This window comes from Colossoma macropomum, unplaced genomic scaffold (assembly GCF_904425465.1).
Source record: "Colossoma macropomum unplaced genomic scaffold, Colossoma_macropomum, whole genome shotgun sequence".
In the NCBI taxonomy this organism is placed as follows: domain Eukaryota; kingdom Metazoa; phylum Chordata; class Actinopteri; order Characiformes; family Serrasalmidae; genus Colossoma; species Colossoma macropomum.
The window spans coordinates 4,811,397-4,832,668 of NW_023494786.1; the positions used below are offsets into that span (position 1 = coordinate 4,811,397).

Below are 21,272 nucleotides of genomic sequence, written 5' to 3' on the forward strand. Positions count from 1 at the left end.
CAGCCCACAACGTTTAACATTTTGCCACAACATTGGATCACTCAATATAAATATTTTTTTCTTGTAATTAATCAACATTTGTCATGTTAAAAATTATGTTTGGTTAAATGTCTTTACTGTAACAAATTTTGTGGTCATAAAATAACTGATGGCCAACAGCCACAGAGGACTGTGGCCCATATTTTGCAAATCACTGCTCTACATGTTCTGTGCAAGTTGAGGATCAAATTGGTCCTTTCCATGACAGCTTTACTGGGTATTATCATTGGTTCCAAATTTCAAACATCAGATCAAATCAGAGTGTTATTATTACTATGTTTTCATTTAATAATAAAAATGGATGTGTGTTTAGTTTATATTCAGCTGACTTGTGGTCAGAAGGTGATTCTGAAGGTTTAGAAAATAATCATTAATAATTATTAATGGTTAATAATAACCATTATTTGCTCAATAAAAGATTGTTACAATAAATTATTGGACTAATATCATAATAATAAAGAATGTTATATAAAATATAAAATATGATATTATGTGTTACTGTATATCATGATCCTGATCATAAAGGTATGATGAAACAAATGTCAGTCTTTTTACATTCTGATGAAATCTTAATCTGTCAAGTCTCTGGCACTCGGATTTGATTCAGACTTGACCACTAAAAGTTTTTGTCTTGACTCAGACTCAATGTGTCCAGGTCTTGGTCTTGACTTGGACTCAGCTGTAATGGTCTTGACAACAGCACTAGCAAAGAGCTATATGGAAATGGTTCATGTACACATTAGCACGTAGGGATCAGCACACTAAAATGCTTAGCTTTTCAATATGTGAAGGTGAAAGCTACAGAAATCGAAAGCCTGCAGCAGGGGTGCCCAATCCTGGTCCTGTAGAACTACCACACAGCAGAGTTTACTTCCAACCCTAAACTAACACAGCTGATCCAGATCATGTTTTTTAGGGGCGTCTGAAAATTACAAGCAGGTGTGCTGTATCTGAACTCTTCTGGGTGGTAGATCTCTAGGGCCAGGATTGGGCACCCCTGGCCTCAAAACGCATAAACTTTAAAATGAAATTAATTAACATTAAAAATAATAGTAATATTACAATAAAAATCTAAGCTATCATGCAATAATAATTGTTGCTTTGGCAACAATTAAGCCCACACAGAGAGCTGGAATGAGGACATGTTAGCTGTTAATGTTCTTCCTTTTAAAGAGCAAATCAAAGGAAATGGCTTAGAAAAATGACTAGTTTAAAAAAATTATGTTAATACATCCCCGTTTCCAAAAAAGTTGTGACGTTGTGCAAAATATTCATAAAAATAGAATGCAATTATGTGGAAATCATTTAAACCCTATATTTGCAGTTTTTGCTGAATGCTTACACACTGAGAGTAAATACTTAGATAAATGCATCAAAACCTTTTTTTATCCATGCCTTAAATGAAGGCACCAAAAGTACCCACACATTTGCTGCTTTGCACTTTGATTGCAGTTCTCCAACACACTTATGCACAACACTAAACACTGTTTCTTACATTTCGTTCAAGACTAAAAGCTTTTGCAATTGTTGGGAAAACACTTCTATTCAATACACCTGAATACACTTACACTATACACTACAATCATTCTGAGCCTTCGCACCACAAATAGACCTCAGGTAAGCTCACCACTTTTGTGAGAACTCTGCAAACATGGAGGCAGGGAGAGTGCATGTGGAAGAGGTAGAGGAAGAGGAAGAGAAGTAGGAGAAGAACGAGGACAAAAACAAAGAAGACAAGGCAATAGACAGAGACATGTTTCCAATGACATTAGGGCCACCTTGGTGAACCATGTCATAAATCATGGCGTGACAATGAGGGAGGCCGGACAGAAAGTCCAGCCCTTACCTGAGTCACTACACGGTGATATTGATAATACGGACATTTAGACTGGAGAACGGATATGTCTTCAACGCTAGACTGTACCTATTTAATTGTTGCATCACAGTGCAATCTAGTATCTACAATATTAGGTTTATGTTCTTCAAAGAATACAAAAAATAGGCATAGTTCTGTGAAGGACATGTAATACAATTTTGATGTTACAGTACATGTACTGTGTACAGTATGACAGCATAGACTAACCTAACCAATTAAATGTTCTTGAATTTCCTACAGAACTGCCAGAGAACCTCCTCAGGGTGGAAGGCATGTCTTTTCACCCATGAATAGGAACTGGCCATTGTAAATCCAGTGTTGGCAAACAATACTATTCACCTACACCAACTTCAAGAGCAAATCACAGATCACACAACATTCTCTTACATCAACCGTGTCAGTGTGTCGACACTCTGTCACATCTTGCAAAAACATCAACTTACCATGAAGCAGCTGCACAGGGTTAGAGTCAAAAGATCTTTGATATGACTGTGCAAGTAAGTGTCACTGTACTATTGTATACTCTAAGGGCAGTAATGGCAGTAGACTGTGTCCTATTGGCACTGCATAGATACATTCAGGCAAAGCAGTATGTGACCTAGGCAGGGGCCCGCGTTCTGGGGATGGAGGGTTATCTGATGGGGGGTGCCAACCCTGTAGCTTGTAGTTTTGACTGAATGTGTCTGACACCCACCCCCATCCTTTTGTAAAAACGTAGCCATTGTAGTGTTTTGAGTTACATCATATTCACAATACAGTGTGTGTATTTCCTGATATGAAGAGTCCTGAACTTTGATGCACCTGCACAGCATCATGAGTTCATTTTCATTGATGAAGCTGAACTGCACCATGGTTTTACTGTAATTTTTTCCATGAATATACAGTTACATGTTGTACTGTTTACATAATGTACTGTAGTTCTTTTTTTCTTTGTGTTTTTTGGTGTAAAACCTGCAATGGCAAAAAATAAAGCTGTTTTCTGAAGCCTTTCTATTTTTGTGTTTATAGAAATGTGTGTAGATATACTGAACTGGAACAATCTTTCACAGAGGCCTGTACAAAAATTGAGAAAATGTATGCAAAAGCACTAAAGACAGGAGTGTTTTGTATAAAGCACATCAGTGTGTTATTGCTGCTTTGAAAAAGTAATTCAAATGGTGCATGTGTGTATAATTTTTTCGCAAAAATGCCATTTTAAATAAGGATTCTTGGGTTTTGACTGCAGAGTTTCATTTTGACATAGATATGAGATGTTTGTCTCCAAGTGTTGTGTCTTGTTTGTCTTCTGTTTAGAGTTTTGACACAATGAGCGAAATTACGCAACAAATGTGTAAACAATCGCAAAAAACCTGTAATGTCTATATGTGTCACAAAACAAAGCAATAATAATACTTATTAATAATAACTACTCATTTATGCTTAGTTTACCTATTTAAATTTAACGAATTAAGTTGCTCATGCTTGGGCAAAATTATGTTCTATGACCCAGGCGCCAAAAACAAAAGCATATTTTATTATTATCAGCAGCTTGTGCTGCAGGATCTATATGAAAATCTGTAAAGAGTGTAATGTTAAAAAAGGTAGATATGTGTTTATTTTATTAGGTGTTGAATTCTCTCCTTTGGCGTGGACCATTGTGAAAATGCATTCTCACCAGCAGCAAACCTAAGCAGAGATCACGTTTTTTACCTTTGTACAGTACACTTTTACCTTATTAGTCAGGTGCAGCTCCTCTTACAGAACACAAACTCACAAAGGCTTTACTTTGGGAAATGTCCCATCCCAAAGCTGGAATTGAGATGTTGAAGTGTTCTGCTGCTGACTTTAACTCTCTCTTGTTCATGACTATTGATCAGCGCCCTGTGTAGTTTAATTTCTTTTTGATGTAAGTGTTGTGGGTCGTCAACCCAGTACTTCGTAAAGTGATGGATAAAATGTCCACTCACCCCCATGGCTCCGGTGGCCCTGCATCCTTGTAAACCTTCATAAAGCTTGTGCAAAGATTCATGATGTCAAATTTCAAGTTGATTCAGCAAGTGGTTGATGAGTTATTTGCATGTGGTAGCACCCCGAAGGCATGTCCATGAACAACATGCCAACATTGGCTAAGGCTTGTGGAATACATGCCTGTAAAGTTTCCCAACTGTTAGTCAAAGTGTTTTAGTTGAATATATCTCATTTAAAAAATGAATATTTTATTTCTGCTTGTGTTTTTTGGTGTAAAAATGCAGAAATCTTTGCATCTCTGTGAAAGAGCAGTGGTCAAATGGCAAAACATTGTGCTATAGTGCTCCCTTCAGGCCACTATAAGTGTTCACCTTTTGACCAAGTATCATGTTTGTATGGTTTCGTCCACACAATTTGTTTTAGTGGAGAAAAAGAAGAATAAGAAAAATCATATGATTAGAATTGCCTAGGGCCCACAGAGACAGATAATAACACACTACATCTGTCTGCAGAGAGAGGGAGAGAGAGAGAGAGAGAGAGAGAGAGAGAGAGAGAGAGAGAGAAAGAGATTTGAGGTATGTTTCATGACTCATAGGTCAACGCTGTGTTTGTGCAGTTTTGCATCTGCATGTGGTTCTAAATTTAAATCTAAATAAAATTCCTGACCAGTTATTGTACAGTGTATTTCAGGTCTTTTTATTTGGAGAAGTGTATAATGAAAAAGAAAAATAAAATATATCAGAAAACACATCCTTAGTGTGGCTACATATTGAAAGAAAATGCCAAGAGAGAGAAGTGAAAAGAAATAAATAAAATTGATTCCTTGAACTGGCTAGGCTTCAAAGTGCAGAATGCACACACATGCTTAACCTCCAACAGCATTAGCAAGAATTGTGTTACAAACCACTTTAGAATGCTCACAAATTCCCCATGATCCTCTCTGGCCCCGTAATCAGGGCAGGTAATTACACAAGATGAACAAATAAACATGGTGATTTGGGGAGGTGGGGTCTTCTATAGGAGAAGATAAGCTAGAATGAGGTGGCTGTCTGTCAGTAACCTCTGGCAACAGCAACTACCACCTGGTAACTTTGACAATCACTGTCCTATGCTTAGGGAAAAATAAACATTTTTCAGGTGTCACTTAGATGTATGGCTCAACAAATGGCAGGCTAGTGCTGGGTAACATCTCTCCTTTTGTTCTAGGCCTAATTTAGGACCTCCCCATCATGTCTTCTTTTCATTTGGCAAGATGGACAACAAACTTAACCTACTGAACTGTTCTGGTGTTATGATGTCTGTGCCAAAGCAGTTTATAGTTTCCTTACTTACACACACCACAAGAGGGCAGAATAATGTTTAGCTGATGAAAAGCCTGATACACAGGCTGTGATACTCCAGGACTGATGTCCTACCTCTCTGCCAAAAATGGACCAGAAAATATACATTTTAGGCTCAAAACTTATCTCACTGTCATAAAAAAATGTAAACCACTTAGAAAAATGACTCTTCATGAATTTAAGTTGTTCAGATTGGTTTTCTGGAAAACGCTCTATTTGAGAGAAATTTACAGAGTCAGAATTTTACATGGTGGTTCACATTGTTTCATCTTAATGGTGATGAATTAAATCAAGCAGGAATTTTGAACAATTGGTGGAATTTCGCTTAAAGCTACAAGGAGTATGGAGAACAAGTGACCAAGACCGGAGTCCTTTTAGTGCATATGTGTGCGTGTGAGAGAGAAATACAAGGAGAGAGAGAGAGAGATGTTAATGTGATAGTATCGAGGGGCTAAATCAAATCCCTTTCCCACATTTACTCTCTCTCTCTCTCTCTTTCTCCCTCTCTCTATCTCTCCCTGCATGTCCATGTGTGTGCAGTGTTTATTCTATAAATATTCTCTGCCAGTGACTCATACTCCGCTCTCCCTCCGTGTCCATTCAAGCGTTCTCTGCGCAAACTTGCTCTTACCAATAACATAGCCTTAGAAGCCTAGAATAAACACACACATGCACACTCACACTTTTAACATCCATGCACCGTGTAGTAATAATAATCAGAAGTTGCTGTGCACAGTAATTCAATGCTATCAGCTTCATTATTGAGGATTCAATGCATTGTTTACCTAAACATATGGTAAGCGAATCACTCCATTTAAAGTCATGACCTCTGGAGTTTATTCATTTGGATTTGAAGGATTTGTACAGATTCTTAATCATTGTGATGCCTTGGGACTTGGGAAAGGACTTTCTGAAAAAAAAAACATTTAATGCTTTTTCAAGAAAATGAACACTTGACATGATGCCATAAAATTACATAACAAAGTAACCTATGTGTGTCATATATTGCACTGATTGTTACTGCAACCCACTCAACTGAATGAATGTAAGTTTCTGTTTAGATTTGCTTATTCTGCTACATTACATGTTGCAGTAGTTTTAGTCCAGGCTGGACTATGCTGTTGTATCCAATCAACACTAGGGAAACAGGAAACAATCCATCACATAAAAAATAAACCATTTCTATATTTTTTTTACAAAAAACTGAGCCGTGTCTCACAAATTCTTGTTAGATTGAAGGAGATATTTGCCAAAGCTTGTCCAACTGTTTTCTGGCTTTCTGAAACTGCAATAAACTTCAGCACATTTAGGCTTTGCTGAAGGAAGCTTGAGTTTTTAAATGTTTTTTTTGAACACTTAACCACCCACCCATGCAAGCACCCCCCACACACATAAGCAGCCACTCAACCCCCCACACAAGCACACAAATACACTCATACATCTGGCCATCTGACTACTACACAAACACCAACCTCTTCCTCCTGCATCTGTCACCATAGAAACACTCATTAGAAGGAAAAAAACAGACGGTAGTGTGTTGTTGTGATATATATTTTAACACTCGTCTTACAACTAATCTGGATTTGAATAACAAGCATATTGTCAAGTCAAATCAGAGTTTATTTATATTGTGCTTTTTAGTCCTTTTGTATGCACACATTTTGATGAGTCAGAGATCAAAGACAGAGGGGGCAAAAGGTAGAAAATGAGATGCAGAAAGAGAAAGAGAGAGGAGGAGAGAGGTCAGCGTGACTCATGCTGGATGAACTCTGCTCCCACTGGAGGAAATGAATGACACATTTCCTCTTCTCCCTCTCTGAGCATGCTTCACAGTCTAAATGTGTGTATGTGTGTGTGAGAGCGTGTGTGCGTGTGTGCATGTGCATGTGTGTGCGTGTGCATGCGTGCATGCATATGCGTGCTCACATTTACCCTTGTTTGAGTTTAGAGAGGGCATGTGAACATCTAACATCAAAGGAGTTGGTGTATAATATATCAACTGTGATGAAATGTTGAATAACCAAACCAGAGTTTATTACAAAACATTGTTTTTGTACTACTTTTTTACTGCATGAATAATGCTATTCTGTGTGTGTGAAATGGAAAATGGCAGGATTTACACAGAGAGAGAGAGAAAGAGAGAGAGAGACAGAGAGAGAGAGACTAAAGGAGAGAGACATTATGTGAATAACGCTTTCTTTACCACCATGTTCTGTTGGCTTCATTCCTGGCAAAGGCAAGCAAATGGGATGTAAAAAAATCAATCTTGCAATCCAAAAAAGCAAGAACTTCTTTATTTAATGCATCACAAAGAGTTAAGAGCATTTGGAAGCCATCCATTCAGACCTCAAGAACTTTCCATTGCACCCTTGAATTAAAAAATGGAAAAAGGGGTGGGACAGAGGGGTGAGGGGGGCATATTTACATATGCGATTATTCTGACAATGAATATGATAAAGAAACAGTCAGTTGTGGTTTAGGACAAACTGTGATTAAAATGTATGGATATTTGGAAACTATTCAACTGCTAGGTTCTTTAGGAACCCTTTTGACACCTTTATATGTTAAGAGATTCCTTCTTTCCAGATGGTGGAAGATGGATTGTATGGTGCAGACAGTTGTAGATCCTTCTAGTTATGCCATCAGTCTTATTATAGTTAAGCAGTTCGGACAGCCTGTATTTATTTGAAATGCAGATAGCTTTTGCATAGTAAACCACTAATAAAAAGTACAAATAAAACATTGTCAGAACATTGTCACATCTTGAATTCTGCCTCAGAATCATTGTAAGCGGCCTGTGAAACAGCAAGGCTGTAAAAATATGTACACTCTCAGAATTAAAGGTATGAAACTGTCACTGGGGTGGTACCCTCAAGGGTACATTATAGTACCTTTAGTCAGGGAACATAATTGTAGCATAATCCATTGAAATTATATTGTCTAAGTTGTATTGACTCCACGTACCCTGCCTTGTCCCCAGGCTTTTTATATTTTTGTTATGTTTTAAAACATTAGGTTATGAAAAATAAAAGTACAAGAAAAAGTACAAATATGTACTTTTCCATTAGGAAGAGCTTATTTAAGGTACACAATTGGACCTTAAAACCACCTTTTACTTTTGAGGGTACGTTTACATTGTTCGTACCTTGATGAACAAAAAATGTACCAGCACAGCACCTTTATTTCTAACAATGTGGTTTGTTAGAGGTAGTATACGCCTAGTTTTGGTGTTAATTTAGTAATTTGTGATTTAAGAGAGTTAAAGGTCTCTTAAAAATGTTTTAAGGTCTGTTTTTAAACCTTAAACCTTTTTAAGGTAAATAAGTTAATTAAGAACAATAAAATACATTTCTTTTTTATTATGAAACACACACTTCAAAGCAACATATGGATTATGGACTACTGGTTAGATAGACAGATACTTCATAGATATTTTATTTGTGTTGATGACATCACAACTTTTATGGGGGTCAAAATTGACAATTATGTTACAAATTTACATTACATTACAGTTACATTTTCCCTAATGATCTTGTGGACCCTGGGCACCATGATTATTTTGAGGTGCCATTCTCCCCAAAGGTATTTTTTGACATGAATGCCTCCCTTTTTGCTGCATATCAGTAAGGGTAATTCCTCATGCTCTTGTCCTCTGTTTCAGATGTTCTTCTATTTCAATATCAGCATCTTGTTGATGAATGGCCATCTTCATGATAAACGATTTCATGGATTTCATAGACTGTGCACCTCCTTTTAGCCTTTAGGGTGGCAGCAGATTGAAATAAGCAGAACAAAATGTGTTCTCTGCCCTGCACAAGACCCTTATATCAGTTGGTGTGATTCTGTTATGTGTGTTTGGATAAAACCATACAAATTCTAATAAACTTTATCTGCACTCTTTCTCCAATCTACTGCATTTTCGATTGCCATTCTGAACGACAGGGTCAAATTTTTATACCCAAATGGTGTAGAGACTTTTTGAAAACATCAGATTGGCCATCTTCATTTTTACATGTTCATGTCATCACTGGTAAGGAGGCCTTCAAATTTCATGGAAAAATTATAAAGTGAAATGAAATTTTAGAGATATTAAAACCTGAAATGGTCAGTTTTGACCCAGAACACAATAGGATGGTTAAACACAGCTAATTTAACTCATCAGTTAATTGCCAGGTTACTCCGCGCAGTTGGGCATGGCAATCACCAAACTCTGCTGGACTCTGGTACAGACTTGATCCCCTGGTCTGTAGTTTTAATGTGTGCCCATGGAAAAGGCAGTTGCCTGCCACCTGCTGTCAAAACAAAAAGCGAGACATCTATGAACTCAAAAAATTTATTTCGTTTTTTTCCCCTAAGGCAACAACAACACAAGGTGAATTTTAAATAAAGACAGTTAGTGTAAACCAATATACACAGAATATTTTGTACAAAGCATCAATGAGCACACATTTCTAAAAAAAAAAAAGTTTTGCCCGGAATGGACTACTGCGTTGTGACATACGAAATAGTCAATTTCTAAGAAAGTGTTTATGCTTTCAAGTTCGTTCCAGGTCACGGCGAGGCCAGTTAGCTGCCCGTTTAGCCCAAACGTGGTCAGTAACCAAACGCATCGCCTTCAGCAGTTCTTTATTGGCGCTAAGGCACTTTTGGTTAGCCTTTAGTCTTCAGTCAGATGAATAATGGGCAAATGGATGCGCGGAGCTCAGGGAACCGCTTTTATGTTTTTTGCGGATCCATCGCTGTTCTCAGAGCTTCCTTTGGACGGCTTCTCGTGTGCCCCCTCCCCGTTGCCGCTGTCCGACTCCTCCTCGATAGTAAAGCGCACGTCAGCGGACGAGCAGAGAGAACTCACGCTGCTCTGCTCAACTGAGCATAGTGCGCAGGCGAGGGGCGTAAGAACACGAGCCTCCAGTGGGCTGCCCATGTGCCTCCCTGTGCCCAGCGTTATGGGCAGCGGTGCGGGGAACGCAGGCATGGGCAGGCTGTATTTCTTCTGCCCCGCGCCCCACTCCCGCTGCTCCTCCTCGTGCAGCAGACGCCTGAACAAGTTCGTCCTCCTCTTCTCGCGCCTCTTGGTGCGCAAATACCCGAGCATGATCCCGATTAGGAAGACTCCGTAGAAAGACATGACAATAAGGATGTACAGATAGGCGTTACCATCACTACCGCCCGACTGAGACGAGCTCGTGATTTTGTGGAGGGAGAGCGCATGCGGCGCAGTCCGGTTCCCCGCGCTCTCCATTATTGTGATCAGTAACAGGCGTTGCTGGAGGAAAAAAAAAGCAAAAAGCTTTTCAACTACAGTCACTAACAACAATGGGACTAAGAATATGACTCTGAAGAAAACATCACTACATTTTTTTTACAAATATAACAACCCGTTAAAATTTCAGTAAATGTTCTACAAACATCTCCAAAATAATTCTCACTCACCGGCAGCTTAACTCTTGCACCACCTCTTAGTATTTTAGTCACTTGCTTCACGTGTCTCTGGATTCTAAGGACAGTCTCAGCTGTGGTCGGTTTAAATAGCGACCCTGAAGTGTCACGGATCACGTGAGGGTCAGCTGTGTGTTGGAAAAGTGGCGCCCTCTTGGACGCCAGCCAACCTTTACGGGGGCCACGCGAAAGGGGGAACCGTGCCAGAACCTGTGCTGAACCTATCACATCAACCGGACCTGTCACGTCTTATCACAAAAGACAGGTATTAGAATGATTCATGAACTATGAGAGAATGAGGGTGGGGGTGGGGGTGGGGGTTAGATACAGGACAGTTAACAGGTCTCAATTCTTTGACAGCACTGACATTTGGGAGAAATTCTTCATAAATTCTTCATATTCACAGTATACACTAGTACACTGTCTAACGTTTTCTGTTCACCAAAACTGGTACTAGCCCATGTGTGTGTGTGTGTGTGTGTGTGTGTGTGTGCATATAGAATCAAATCAACTGCCATTCTATCCATAACTAAAAAATTACTTGGGGTCTTCTTTATGATGCAATACCTGGCCCCTCTTTCCTAAAACAATGTCAATACAAAAGTCCTTCGTTTTTGGTTATGCCACGTGACATTAGAGGAAATGTTCTCTCAATGAGCTGAGTACTTTTAAAGTTGCCTTATTTTATAAAATGGTTATTATTTTTGTTTTTGAACATAAAATTATGCCAAACTATTTCATAAGTCCTTTTTATAAATTTATTAAAAAATAGTTGCTGATATCTAACTCTAGAGACATCTTTTTCTGATACTACATGCATTCTCACCTTCAAATTTAGAAATGTTCAAGATGTTACCTTAAGCTGGATCACTCTAATGTGCTTTTTTCTCCTGCTGATTCTACTCTATGTACCCTTAGGTTGCCAGCTATACAGTGCCAGGATCAATATACATGCATAAAAGATTTCATGTTATTTGCATTGTATGCATTGTAAGTATTAAACCCTTTTGGTAAAAAATTGAAAGTACCATACAAGGCTGCACCCCCAACTGCATTTTTAAATTATCCCAATTTGACAGAAAATCCGTGAACCTGACAGCCCTTTGTATAATTTTATTTTTACTGCTACCCTCTAGTCCTGTCTTATTCTTATCAACGTCATTCGTCTGACTTTGCCGTGTAACTGTGGTACAAACAACATGATATTGGACATACAATACGTGGCCAAAATGTGACCAAAAATATGTGTTTGACATCTTATTCTTTAACCACAACCCTCATACTGTTGCAACAAAGTTAAAAGCATACTGATCCCTCCATCAAACTTTACTGTTGGCACTATGCAGTCTGGAAGGTAGCATTTTGCTGACATTTTTCTTTACACCGCTTCAGCCAATGCTTGGCATTGTGAGTTTTGACCTTTGGCATGTGTACTGCTGCTCGACCATAAAAACCCATTTCATGAAGCTCCCGACACACAGTTCTTTTGCTTCCAGAGGCAGTTCTGTAGTGAGTGAAACAACAGAGTGCTACACACTTCAGCACTTGGTGGCCCACTCTGTGAGCTTGCTTCGTTGAGCTGTTCTTGCGCCTAGACAATTTCATTTCACAATAAGAGCCCTTACAGTTGACTGCAGCAGATGTAGCAGGACAGAATTTTTACAAACTAAAATTGGCATCCTATGACAATGCCATGTTTAAAGTCACAAAGTCATCTTCAGTATTACCCATTCTACTGCTAATGTTTGTGGATTTGCTGGACAAATGTAGACTTCTTGGCCGTGATGTTTACAGTTTGTGAATGTGTTTATGGGAGACAATGAGGGCAAGTAGCATCAGTGCACACAGTAACCAGCTCAATTAGCTACTGGCCCGCTGGGAATGTTCTTGTTATCCTGGCATCAGGATGTGTTCAGGGCCACGTGCCATGTCTGGACAAGGGTAGGAAGTTCCATGAAGATTTTACAATTTTGTCAATTAGACTAACTTTTAGTTGTTTTTCTTAGGGTGCTAAAGCCACACTCACAGGGATCAGTGGTATAGTGTATTCAGTTATTATAGTGTATCCAGTTGTACATGTAATAGAAATCCAGGGTTTGAGTTAGTGGTGTGTCTAGTGGTATCTGGCAGTGTCCACCACAACATGACTATGACTATAAAGGAATAGTCTTCATAATGACAATCTGGATAATTCTCAAAGATATCATTATCATCACCATCAGCAGCAGAATTACAGTGATTTTCAAGTATTATCATCTGGCAGAAGCTTTTAGGTTCTAAGTCCACTATACATGAGAATGCAGCTAGCTACATTACTACAAGGAAAAGGAGGACAGCATTTCTATACACTTCCCCAATGTGGGATGTCCCAGTCAGTCCATGCTGTTCTCAGAGGTGGGTACTTCATTTCTCTATATCTTTGGTAATCATACATAAATGATGCAGCCTTGGTCAGAATATTATAATCGTTATTGTCAGAATTGACTTCATTGACATTTAATTGACTCCAGTGAACATGGCTAGTGTCATTCATTTCAAAAGCAATCATTTAGAGTAATGAAATCAATTTCAAGGCTAATTAAAAATAAATACAGTGGAATACAGTCACAGAACCAGAGACTGTAGACAATAAAACTTAAACTTAAATAATTGGAGAGATTACAGACAGGCACCTGTGTTCCTGTGCATGGTGATCTTGGCAAACTAGGAACTACCAGAGAAAACAAGGAGGGTTATGGTCACAAATTGTCCTTTTTCCCCAACCCAATGATCAGAAGCAAATGAGCAAAAAATCTGATCTCAGATTAGCTCTCAAAAAGAAAGTTCTGACAATATTACAGTGCATTAAAAAGAAATGTGTTCAATAAAAACATTTCCTTAGACTGAGGATGTACAAAAAAGTACAAAGGTACACCCTTTTCCAAAAAAACGGACATAAATCTAACAAGTCTTGTTAATGTCTCCCTGAGGCATTTCCTGGTTAGCGGACGTGTGGTGTAATAGTGTTCTTAACAAATTGTTTTGAATTATCTATAACAGAGACTAAATGCCTTTAAATTCTAAGCAGTAAATTATACAATATTATAAGCTTAAACACTGGGTGAATCACTGGGGTTTGTCAGACTAGAAAGTTTTCAAAAAGTGTTACAGTTTTTATGATTGCTTAAGCACAATTTTGAAAACAGGGCTCATTTTGTCCAAACGCTACACACAGTTCATACAGCCACATACACAAGCAGCAGAACACCTCAGATCTTTTGCAGAATGAAACATTTCATTCAAAACAATTTACAAAAACCCAATTTTGTCTCCGTATGGCAAACACAGAGTTCATATGAGCTGATTCTGTTTGAACCAGTTACACACTGCTGTGCTCAAACTGAAACACCTTTAACATTTCTGCTTTCCTAATGATATAGTCTGGGTTTGAGTTCTTTCAGAGAGTAAAATATATGAATAACCAAACACAGCACAGAAGACCAGTACTGCACACTGGCAGGATTGGGCAAAATATTTAGAAAAAAAAATCGTGATGGCTGAACACTGAATACACTGTCCTAAAATGTAGTTAAGAATGTATTCTGTTACAATATATATGAAACAAACATATTCAGAATACATTTAGAATACATGAATAAATTACAATATAATACATTAAGCACATTGTAATTTTTTTTACTTGATTCACACTGTTCCTTGCTGATACTTGTTAGCAGATTTCTTCCTGTAGTCTTTGTGGAAAATGTAATGATTTAAATGTGGACTAGAAATTCTTAACATTTTTTTTCTTTCTCATCGCCTGCTTCAGTCTACTGCTTCCACAATCTCCTGAGCAAGAGTCCTGTACAACATTGATGTTAAGCTTATCACTTGCAAACATGTCCACTGATAATTAGTTTGATCATCCCTCAAAAGAGCTCAGTAACACTGAGATTAATAACTTATCATCACATTGATTTGTCAGGCTACTCATCCTGTTGATTTGTCAGTCTACTCATCCCACTGACTTATCAGTCTACTCAGGCTTTAGCAGAGCTAAACACTGAGATAAATAACTGACTCTTCACCATGATTTATGAGTCTACTCAGGCTTTAGCCAGAATACTTTTTGGTAAAGAAACTGTTTATTGAGGTCCTCTTAAGGGTTCATCTACTGACCATGTTTACTACATGCAGTGCACTGATTTAAAAACAAGCATCAGAGTTTCTTTTGAAGATTTAGTTTTGTTTTTTTTTATTTAGTGGGAAAAGATTCTGAAAGTATTTTCCTATAAATATAAAAAGTAACTTTATTCTGAATACTGCCTTTACAAACTGCAACTGAAAACAGATACTTTGTATTCTAAAAACATATTCCCAATACTTGTATTCCATTACATCCAAACCCTGCACACTGATGAAAATTTCTATTCCTCTCCACATTGTAACATCAGTCAACACATCCATGCATTTCAAAAGGTTGCATTTGGACTGAAATTCAGAACAGAACATTTTCTAAATAGAATACGTTACATAAACACAGCAAAAATATTTGTAGAGCCAAAAAAGAAATCATGAATTAAAAAAGCTCACTTGTTATCTTTTTTATATTGCTTACACTTGGTTTGGTGCGTTTACAGTTATTCACCTGAGTGTCTGTACACCTGATGGCCATGTTTGATCAGTTGGTTCACAGGTGTGGTATTTTGAAAGGCAGCGCCTTGAAATAGCAAAGAAGTGACATTATGTGAGATTTCTGTGTCTAATGTAGAGAAGTGTGTTTAGTGGTCCACAAAACGATGTGTAGAGTTTTGCTAAAAGTGTGAGGCTGAGAATGAGCTTATAGTGGTGCAGATCTGGGCTAAAGTTTTGCTCTTTCACTGTCAGGTTTCACAAAGTGTGTTATTATTTACCAACTAAGCTATCGCAAAAAATTGTAAATAAATGGCTGTTTATATAGTAATTGTATGGTTCTTGCTTCTCACACTACATGGTCAAAAGTATATGGTCACCCCTACTAATTATTTGGTTTCCATGTATACAGTTCAACTCATTATCTTTTTATAAGCAATAAAGTGATTTTTTTTATTTCTCAAAAAAGTGAAGGAATCTGTACTTTAACTTAACATTATTAAAATAAAAAAAAACCTTTCACTTCTGCTTGATATTGTGTATATATATATTTTACTGCATTAATATCAATTTAATGAGGAATATGATCTCTGTGTTCAAACCATGTTACCTAGGTTTCAACTGTACTTCAGTCATTTTGGTGAAAAGTCTTAAAATTTTAATTTAGCAGGTTATGTTACCAGAAGTGTCAATTTGATAGTGAGCCATTAGTTAAAATTACTAATATTTTTATATTTATGTTTATATTTAATAATTTTAATGCATACAAGAACTGTAGCTTTGGATTTTTGTTATTTATTTGAAAGGTTCTAAGAGCATTTCATAAATATATGTATTTCTTGCTAGAAAATTAATTGACACAAGCTTTTAAACACCATTTATACATTCCCTTAAAAATTTTTTGCAAAAAAAAATGCTGTACATTTTAGAAAAATACAGCAAAAAATTACAACAAAAAATACAGCAAAAAAGGAAATTTTTATAGAGTTTTGAAGCATAAAAAGTGCCCTTTGAGTTCAAGTGTTTTAACCACACCTATTGCTAACAGCTGTATAAAATCAAGCACAAAGCCATGCAATCTCCACAGATAAACACTGGCAGTAGAATTAGTTGTACTGAAAGCTCACTGACTTTTAAAAATAATAGTACTTTCATTGGATGCCACTTTTGCCACAAGTCAGTTTGTGAAATTCCTGCCCTGCTAGGCCTGCCCCAGTCAACTGCAAGTGCTACTATTGTAAAATGGTGGCTAGGAGCAACAACAGTGCAGCCACAAAGGGGTAGATCACACAAGCCCACAGAGCTGAGTGTTGATGCACGTGACATGTAAAAATAATCTGACGTCTGTTGCATCGCTGACTACAAAGTTCCAAACTGCCTCTGGAAACCACATCAGCACAATCTTTGTGAAATGGGTTTCCATGGCTAAACAGCTTCAGACAAACCACACAACTCTGAGCAAATTAAATGTGTTCTCTGGAGTGATGAATCTTGCTTCACTATCTGTGAGCCCAGTAAAAGTTGGTCTCTATATATGCTTCCACTTTTGTGACAACAGTTTTAGGAAGGCCCTTTCCAGTTATTTTTGAATCGGTAATTCCCCAAACTTTCAGGCACACACACTCCAAAATGTAGTGGAAAGCCTTCCCAGAAGAATAGAGGCTGTTGTAGCTGCAAAGGAGGGGTTCAACAAGCTCATGTAAGTGAGATGTTAAGGCACTTAACATACTTTTGGCCATATAGTGTATTTTCTTTATTTTAACCAATCAGCAAAAGAAAGCAATCAGTCAGCAGGAATGTTTTGATGGATACTTTGAGATTTGCATCATTTTAAATATATAAAGTAAAACATGTAAACTGAACATGTAAACTGCATACTTTTCCCAGTCTCTGATTTTAGTAGAAGCGTGCCATCACATATCTAGCAGGAAGAAAGATCAGCTGTTGAAGATGTATGCATGATGACATGGGAATGAGAATCAGCTAAAGAATCATGACAGTATACAAATTTGATCTCAGCCAAAGGCCACATATGGATATAAAGAAAACACAATTTCAAGATGTGGATGAAGGAAAAAAATTCAACAATTTATATGAGTAATTCAGGCTGGTATAAAAGGTCCCCAGTGTGAAGAAAAGGGGTTACATGTTGTGAGTAATTGGTCTCTGGTTGGGTCCAAAGTGTTACCACAAGTTATTTAGCTTTTGTGTGTGAATGTTTGAGACATCTTTTTAGAACAGTTATTGTGCGTTCTTTACTAAATGTACAGTATGTTACCACAAGTTATTTAGCTTTTGTGTGTGAATGTTTGAGACATCTTTTTAGAACAGTTATTGTGCATTCTTTACTAAATGTACAGTATGTATTCTGGCTACAATGCATAGCATTTTTACAGAATTTACAAACAAACCAGGAAGTTTTACAAATAATAACAGAATCTTGTTGGAAGCTTTTGTTACAACTTGTAGTTCCTTACAAGTATATTTTTGTCAGCCATGTGTGTTGGAAAATTGAAAGATGATAAATGTCTTGATCGCAGAGGCCAGATATCTCTGATTGTGGCTGGGATGCTATCATAATAAAAGATTCTAACTGTGACCATCAAGGCCCATTTACGTTTCAGATCTAGCTTAGTTTTGATCTGAATTCACATGTTTCCATACATCCTCTCAATATCGTGCTGGTAGTGTGATTTTATCTCTTTCCGCTTGAGTTTAAAAGCATCAGTTACAAGGCCCGTCTCTGGAGTCCATGGCTCTGAGCTCAAACAGATTTTTTGTGGGATCTCGAACCTCTCCAGCTGGGCTGTTTAAAGATAACAGGAAATGTATGGCCATAATGTATTAGAAAGAAATATTGACAACAAAAGAAAAAAGATATCTATCATTTATATGCTCAATAATTCCAAAATGAAAAAAAAAAAAAGATAAAACAAAAAACTCCTGATTTCATTCAAGAAGTTTAAATCAAAGCACTGATAAAGTGACAGAACAAACAAACCAGCACTAAACTAAATCTCTTTAATACATTTTAAACATAATTTTCATGTTGGTATGGGAATTCGATAATTTAAAGAATATTTGAAATTTAGTAAGGAATTAAGTAATTAAAATTTATTTAAATTTCTTTGGAAATGTTTTGTTGTGTCTGTGCTACATTGTAGATGATTCACTCTGACTTAACCTGACTAGCCCAAGACAGTGATCATGATCTGTTATTATAGAATGAAAAACATTTAAGATTATGGTTCACCTGTCAGTGCTGTGTCATTGATGATCTTTAGCACCTCCTCCTCCATTACAGGGTTACTGCAGATCTCCAGCCACGTGCCACAGATGCCCCGCTTCTCTGCCAATGATAATAGCTGTTTCTGATTGGGCACCACAAAGCCGATTACATATGACTCATCACTGTGGATATGAGGGAGGGAGAAAGCATCTCAGACTATTTGTAATGTCCTAGGAAAAAACTAAAAACCTTGTGTGAATGAGGTGAATAATTCTGTAAAGACCTCTGCTATCTTTTGCCATAATATATATGTGTGTGTGCCAAATATATAAATTTGAAAAGTATACTGTGCAGCAGGATTCTGTAGACAGTGAGCTATAGAAATACAAAAAAATACATGATACCACTAAAGTACTTTCTCAGTGCATATGAAAAATTAAGTTTAATCTTATTCAATAAAATGTTTTGAGCAACTGTGGAAATAATATCATCGTGATGACTGCTCTGTAATATTCAGTCAAATTACTTTTTTGTCAATATAAAGAACAAAACAACAAGCAGGCTAGGCAGTGTCATAGGTGTGGTGTCATATTGCATTCAATACAGGTAATGCCTGGCCCACACTGCAGGATAATCAGGCAGTTCGCTTCAAAACAAACTCAGTGCAGTACAGAACAAAGTTGTCCAAACTGAACAAAGACAGAATGAATCGTCATCTCCTCTTCGCATTACTTCTTAGTATGTGGAAAAGACAAGTTTCTAATGCTGTTTTGAGACATGCATGTGTTTTATCATCTCTTCATAAGCTCTGAATGAGAAATTATGGAACAGATACTTTTGATAGATTAGTTATGTTATAGGGCAGCACAGTGTCCTCACAGCGAGAATGGCCTGGGTTCGATTCTCGGCCAGGCGACCAGGGTCGTTTCTGTGTGGAGTTTGCATGTTCTCCCCGTGTCTGCGTGGGTTTCCTCTGGGTACTCTGGTTTCCTCCCATAGTCCAAAAAACATGCAGTTAAGCTAATTGGACATGCTAAATTGCCCCTAGGTTTGAGTGAGTGTGTGAATGTGTATGTCTGTCTGTCTGCCCTGCGATGGACTGGCGACCTGTCCAGGGTGTATCCTGCCTTCCGCCCAATGACAGCTGGGATAGGCTCCAGCACCCCACCGCGACCCAGAAGCGGTTTAGATGATGTATGTATGTATGTAGTTATGTTATACATTAAGGTGCCAAGGTTTCTCCATTTTGTAAAAGCAGTAAACCACTCAAGGCTGTGTTAAAAGTATTTCACCCTGCTTTGTGTTGTGCAAAACCACATTATCGCAAGGAAACTCATGGCTTACACTCTAATACAAGACATATGAAACAAGACATAAATAAAACCATCATACCCAAATAGAACAGAGAAAGTATGATTCAGAAGATTTGTTAGACGTTATAACAGTTACTGTACAAAATAAAATCTGCCCAATCAGTTGTGATCTTTTACTTGTATGAGTTTTGTTTACATCTTCTGGTTCATGTTAAATATGCTAATGTGAACACTAAGGAAACCAGAGATAAAATGCAACAATGCATCATTTTCTGCTTTTGTCCGGACCAAGAGAAGTGAACATGTTGTCCACATGGTACCTGTTGGCATAAGCACAGATGTTGTCAACAAGAGGACAGTTTTTCAGCATGGCTTCCACTTTCCCCAGAGACACATACTCCCCTGCCTGCAACTTCACCAGATCCTTTTTACGGTCTGCATAAATAAGCATAAACAAATACACATAGCTATATTACTAAAACAAGTTTTGACCAAGCATATGACTCTAACCCTTTGCTTAACATTCATCACGAACGTTAGCTATAACCTAACCCAACTTATTTTTTCCACGTCATTATACTGGTGAGGACATTTTGTTCCTCACAAATGTAGAACGCACCCCGCCTCCCACCCCGGTTATTATCCTTCTCATGTCCGAGTGCCAGACATAGACCAGAATTGACTCCAGCTACACTGATTTGCAGCAATAGAACGTTTATCACACTGCACCTAATCTTAAAAAAACAATTTATAACAAAAGCAACATCAACCACAAAATCAAAGTCCAAAATGAATACACAGTGTACAAAATGTATAATCCCAAATAGCTCTGTTCAATAGTAAGGCTCTTTTGAAAAAAATGCTTTACAGGAAGCAGGGGGGAATGGATGATTTCATATTTGGGAAATGAAACACAAAGTTCAGTGCTGTCAAAGAGTTGGAAGGAGTGTATTGTACCGTTTCTAACGACCTCTCCTTCTCTCTCTCCCGCTTTAGTTTCTCTTGTGCACTCACACTCTTTTAGACTATATTTATCTATACACTGGCGCTTAGACAACCAGCACACTGTAGCCCAGTAGACAAATATTTTATAAACAGCTATATACATCCTTGTACTGGTAAGTTTAGTTTAGTTCATTGTGTTTATTTTTTTCAGGGACATTAATTTCCAGTGAGAAAAGAGTTAGTTATTAACAAATTTCTGCAGTCCCTGGAATCATTGTACTTTCCAAGCCAAGCATTCAGTTTTGTCAGCAGGAACAATTTTGTGGCTCTCACCAATGATCTTGAGGCAGCCATCTGCTTGGAACTCGCCAATGTCTCCAGTGCAGAACCACCGCTGGCCATTCTTATCCACAAAGAAATTTTCTCGATTCATTGTTTCATTCTTATAGTACACGGTTACACTGGGCCCACCAATCAGAATCTCCCCACGTGGACAGGGCTTATCTGTGCTCCGGTAACCACCTAAATAGACA

At 37.7% G+C, this 21,272-nt stretch overlaps 2 protein-coding genes across 4 annotated transcripts in view; both read right to left on the reverse strand.

Moving 5' to 3' along the window:
• Positions 1-9,521: 9,521 nt before the first annotated feature.
• On the reverse strand, positions 9,522-10,739 carry kcne4 (potassium voltage-gated channel, Isk-related family, member 4). Its single transcript, XM_036598381.1, has 2 exons — positions 10,636-10,739; positions 9,522-10,468 (listed from the first exon to the last, which is right to left on the reverse strand). Exon 2 carries the CDS (start codon positions 10,442-10,444, stop codon positions 9,905-9,907), a length of 540 nt encoding a protein of 179 aa, XP_036454274.1. The 5' UTR covers positions 10,445-10,468; positions 10,636-10,739; the 3' UTR covers positions 9,522-9,904.
• A 5,292-nt stretch (positions 10,740-16,031) lies between these two features.
• The window catches only part of acsl3a (acyl-CoA synthetase long chain family member 3a), a 39,531-nt gene continuing 34,290 nt past the window's right edge, over positions 16,032-21,272 (reverse strand). For all 3 annotated transcript variants that reach the window (XM_036558392.1, XM_036558375.1, XM_036558384.1), the window contains exons 12-15: positions 21,073-21,261; positions 20,115-20,229; positions 18,506-18,663; positions 16,032-18,058 (exon numbers count right to left, since the gene is read on the reverse strand). In XM_036558392.1, the coding sequence (XP_036414285.1) occupies positions 17,901-18,058; positions 18,506-18,663; positions 20,115-20,229; positions 21,073-21,261 (620 nt within the window). In that variant the 3' untranslated portion in view covers positions 16,032-17,900. The remainder of the gene's footprint in view (positions 18,059-18,505; positions 18,664-20,114; positions 20,230-21,072; positions 21,262-21,272) is intronic.